Consider the following 5,141-nt stretch of genomic DNA (forward strand, 5'->3'; position numbering starts at 1 on the left):
CTTTTGAAACACTTATTCAGTAATCATTCTACACATCTGCTGCTCTAAGCATTTTTGGTGATGGAAATGGAGTCTTGGATTTTAAAATATTTGAACTGCAGCTTTTAAAAGGTTTGAATAGCACCGTAACTGAACATATGCATCACATTATAAAAATATTAGGATTGAGTGATCGAGTCTTGTTGTTACAGGGTCCTAGGATTAGTACACCTGCATTTTCCATTGAATGTTATTTACTGATTTATTTCCTTATCCTTCTAATAGTAATAGAACAGGAAATGTTTAAGTCAGACTCCCTTTCTTTATCCCAAGAGAGATCAGGCTGAAGTGCTTGCAGTAATGTAAGTACAACTCATTTGAAATGTTATAAGAGCTTGATTGGATGTTTGTTTAAACCTATAGTAATTCATTTCAGCCTGAACACTAGCTACAGATCACCATCATAACTGAACCCCTCATGTTTCATCAGCACCTTCTTTTTTCACTTTTTTAAAAAATTCATAAAGGACTCGAGACAAAAAGATGTCATCTAACACATGTGCACTTTTATTGGAATTGAATTAGTCAGTGTACAGGTTGGCCCCACCAAGTGTCTGGCACCACCATGTTCCATACAGCGTTTACATTTGCCCAAGGGGAATGAACCTTTACATTTTGAATAAAGGTAAAGCTTTGTATTTCCATTTTGTAACACAAAGAAAACAAAAGGACCAAGATTAAGGCTGAAAGTACAAAAACCCAGATGTTGTTTTCTGTTACATAATTTACATACAAGCAATACTACAATGTTAAGTATGCTCCCAATTACTGGGCAGCCTTCATAGAGGCAAATAAGTTTCTGAACAATGCATTTAACAAACATTTGGAATGACTAAAAAGGAACCCAAAAAAAAAACAAAACAAAAAACAACCCAAAAAGTACTTGAGTCCTCAGATGCATTGTAGAACTTCGGGGATGCTTATTTGCCAAAAACATTGCCGTCACCTTCACCGTTCCAGTTTTTAGATCCTGAGTCAAGCGCCAAAAATAACAAAAGCCATGCCAATGTTGTCGTTTCAGGTATTTCTCTGCGCAGATTGAGTCGGCGTGAAGTGGTAACAGTCTGTTTAGAAGCATTTGCGGTGGACGATGGAGGGTCCAGACTCATCGTACTCCTGCTTGCTGATCCACATCTGCTGGAAGGTGGACAGGGAGGCCAGGATGGAGCCTCCGATCCAGACAGAGTATTTACGCTCAGGTGGGGCAATGATCTGCAAGGGACAAGATCGGCATTAGTCACACATTAAAGCCTTCATCACCTGCCTTTCGTTCTTCGGTCACATGATGGGTAAACAAAGCTCACCTTAATTTTCATTGTGCTAGGGGCCAGGGATGTGATTTCCTTCTGCATCCTGTCTGCAATGCCAGGGTACATGGTGGTACCACCAGACAGTACAGTGTTGGCATACAGATCCTTACGGATATCCACATCGCACTTCATGATGGAGTTGAAGGTGGTCTCATGGATTCCACAGGACTCCATACCTGAGGATCAAGACAGTATTAGACAAAGAAGCACTACAAGTGCACTATAACTATAGCAGTCATCAACTCCTGCACAAAGTTCTTACCCAGGAAAGATGGCTGGAAGAGAGCCTCGGGACACCTGAACCTCTCATTGCCAATGGTGATGACCTGTCCGTCAGGCAGCTCGTAGCTCTTCTCCAGAGAGGAGGAAGAGGCAGCGGTGCCCATCTCCTGCTCGAAGTCGAGGGCGACGTAGCAGAGCTTCTCCTTGATGTCACGGACAATTTCTCTCTCGGCTGTGGTAGTGAAGCTGTAGCCTCTCTCGGTCAGGATCTTCATGAGGTAGTCAGTCAGGTCACGGCCAGCCAGGTCCAGACGGAGGATGGCATGGGGAAGGGCGTAACCCTCGTAGATGGGCACAGTGTGGGTCACACCATCACCAGAGTCCATCACAATACCAGTGGTACGACCGGAGGCGTACAGGGACAGCACGGCCTGGATGGCAACGTACATGGCTGGGGTGTTGAAGGTCTCGAACATGATCTGAAATGAGGGGAAAAAAATGAAGGTTTAATCTCAGTTCATTTTATTAAAGTTGTCACTACAGACCATGCTGTTAGAATAAAAAGTCAAGTCAGAATTAAGAAGAAAAAAAAAAAAGAACAGGTGTGTAAACAAAGATTGAACACGAGTGCAGTAACAGTGCAGAAACACCAGGCAGGGAAAGAAATAACCTGCTGGTTCCAACAGATGAGAAACTCAGGAGTTCAGAGGAGATGAAGCCTGGAGAAAGTGAATGAAGGAATGAATTTAAGGAGAATAAGTAGTAACAGGTTTAAAAGGTCAGCCAGAAGGCAGATTCACTCCAGACTTCAAGTCTATTACTAAACTGACCTGGGTCATCTTTTCCCTGTTGGCTTTGGGGTTCAGGGGAGCCTCGGTAAGCAGGACGGGGTGCTCCTCGGGGGCAACACGCAGCTCGTTGTAGAAGGTATGATGCCAGATCTTCTCCATATCATCCCAGTTGGTGACAATACCGTGCTCAATGGGGTACTTCAGGGTCAGGATACCTCTTTTGCTCTGGGCCTCATCACCAACATAGCTGTCCTTCTGTCCCATACCAACCATCACACCCTGTAAACAGCAAGACAATCATGTTAAAGAAAATCTTTGCAATATAGAAGGAAAGAAAATTCATAAATGCAGACTAGATGTGTAAATTTCAAAACAAAACCATACCTGGTGTCTTGGGCGACCCACAATGGATGGGAAGACAGCACGGGGAGCATCATCTCCAGCGAATCCAGCCTTGCACATACCGGATCCGTTGTCAACAACCAGTGCGGCAATTTCATCATCCATGGCTGAACTACACAGGAGAAGGGAAAAGCAAATTAATCGACTACAGCAAAGCAGCAGGGCTTCAGTGGCAAACACGTGACCATCTTGGATCACACTTCCTGTTTCCTGTTAGTTCTGCATTTCACTCTAATGGCCACTAGAGGGAGCTACAGCAGAACAATGCGCGCCAGACAAAGGAAGTACCTCCACTTGCTCGCTATTACCATAAAAGGCAATGGTTTGAGCCGCTTTGCGACTGCCGGTGGTATGGCATTCAGCCAGAGGAAGAAAGGTTCAATAAAAGGAACGGACTTCGAAGTTCACGTCCATGGCCACTCCCTGAATAAAGTTACACGCCATATATCCTCAATGCCGCCTCATGCCACTTCAACAAAACATCTGCACATATATTTATACACCGATATACATCTCGTTTACGACACTGCGTCACGACTCTGCAGCCTGTCGTGACGTCCGGCTTGTAACAGGGCTAGCTAAATCAACCTCGACCTGCCTTTTATTTACTTATTTATTCATTTTCAAATATCTTTTTAAAGATAGAAAACTATCAACTGCTGCTATTAAGCATGCTTACAGGTCAACTAATCCGTTATATTTTAACAGACCAGTAGATAAAAATGGGCCACACCTTGAGTTCAGCCAACTGTCTGATTCAAGGGGAAAAAAATAAGCCAAAGAAGAAGCTATTAACTTCTAGCGCAGGCGCGGTTGCTGTATTAAAATACGACTTAAGCGTTAAAGAATAATAGAAATATATATATTTATGGGTAGTTAGGACACCAAGGAGCCAGCTTTAGGTTGCTGCAGTGACATTAGTGGTTTAATGTGTGAAGGACAGCCGGCTGTGTGTCTGAGGGAACAGGAGCTAGCATGCTAGTTAGCCGAGGAGTAACGTTAACCAAGTAGGTCACACCCTACTGCAGAGAAGACCTGAAGAACTTCCTCAGCCGGGAAACCCATAAAAATACACGCTGTAAAATACCTAGTTTGGCAGTTGACACCTACAGTCAATGAGGACTTTCAAGGTATTTAAATATTTAAATATAAAAGCCTTTTAGACCAGTTTAACAGCCACGCATGTATGGATGTATAGCCATTTAATAGCTTATTAAGTGCTCAAAATTCAAGGTTTGGGAAAAAAATTACAATTAAGTAATACTTTGTTTACTGCTGCAGTGATGTTATAGTAAAGTAGAAATAAAAAAAAAAGTCATGATTTTTTTGTTATTTTAAGGATTTAAGTTTCAATTAAACTGCACAATTGAAAGATTTGCATGCATAATTAGGAATTACAATAATAATGGTAATAATGATGATGAAGATGATGATAATAATAGAAAGAAATCCTTACCTTAAGGTTTGGGGTTTGTCGGCTTAAGAAAAAAAATTGGTTGGGCAGATGATATTCCGCACTAGCTGCGTGTGGAGGAGCTCAAAGTGAAGTGGGAGAGCCGGGCGCTCGCTTTTATACCGCTGCTCGTGCCCGGCTCTAGCCATAAAAGGTAAACTTTCGGATCTCTGCTTCCTGATTGGTCCGGCGTCACACACCCGGCTGTCGCGTGCACATTGCTACACTGGCTTCTTGCAACTTGAGAGTGAAAAGAAGGGGAAGCTAGGCTTGTAGAGGAAAAGAGGCCTGGTTTTAACTTGAAATGAAAATTGTCCAGTTTTTTTTTTTTTGGCGAAATATCTCTATTTAAACACGTTATTTATTACCTGTTAATTGGGTGAAACGAACACAGTTTCATATGTCTTTTCCTTCACGCGGTTCTTGTGTGAAATATGAATGAACTAAACCTTGGTAATGGATAACAGGAGGATCTAGGCTAAAAGCCTGCATGATATGTTTACTTTCCAATTAAAGCAAAGGATTAACAAGTCATTTATTCATCTTCTTGTAGAACAATAATTCTACTTTGTGCTTATTGTGCAGCAATAAGGCTAAATGGTTATAAGAAATCAGAATTATGAATGCTACTGTATAGCTAAGCAGGAGAGCTGGGTGAATAGCCTAGCTGCTACACAGAGAAGCTGTGTATTTTCTTTGGCCTCTGTATTGCGACCTTCAGATGCTTATGAATTATAAAACTAATTACTTGTCTTTGATTACAGTAACCTTGCGCAATAAATCTTGCTATATGACTCACTGTTGAGTGAACAGGTGAGTTAATATTGAGGGCAAAGTGGTGTGTAAAGTATTATGAGTGGATACATGGCATATATTTTATGGCTTTATATAGGCCCAGGCTTGATTGCTTTAAAGTCCTCTCAT

General features: G+C 42.0%; 1 protein-coding gene across 2 annotated transcripts; it reads right to left on the bottom strand.

Moving 5' to 3' along the window:
* Positions 1–523: 523 nt before the first annotated feature.
* actb2 (actin, beta 2) lies at positions 524–4,375 on the bottom strand. Of its 2 annotated transcripts, XM_026929614.3 has the most exons (6): positions 4,221–4,375; positions 2,747–2,876; positions 2,402–2,641; positions 1,612–2,050; positions 1,344–1,525; positions 524–1,251 (listed from the first exon to the last, which is right to left on the bottom strand). In XM_026929614.3, exons 2-6 carry the CDS (start codon positions 2,867–2,869, stop codon positions 1,108–1,110), a joined length of 1,128 nt encoding a protein of 375 aa, XP_026785415.1. In that variant the 5' UTR covers positions 2,870–2,876; positions 4,221–4,375; the 3' UTR covers positions 524–1,107. The 2 variants fall into 2 exon arrangements, with proteins under 2 accessions (XP_026785415.1, XP_053084367.1); XM_053228392.1 differs by lacking the exons at positions 2,402–2,641; positions 2,747–2,876; positions 4,221–4,375 and adding an exon at positions 2,242–2,266.
* Between the last annotated feature and the right edge of the window lie 766 nt (positions 4,376–5,141).

The sequence above is a fragment of the Pangasianodon hypophthalmus genome, chromosome 23 (genome assembly GCF_027358585.1).
Source record: "Pangasianodon hypophthalmus isolate fPanHyp1 chromosome 23, fPanHyp1.pri, whole genome shotgun sequence".
NCBI classification, from domain to species: Eukaryota; Metazoa; Chordata; class Actinopteri; order Siluriformes; family Pangasiidae; genus Pangasianodon; species Pangasianodon hypophthalmus.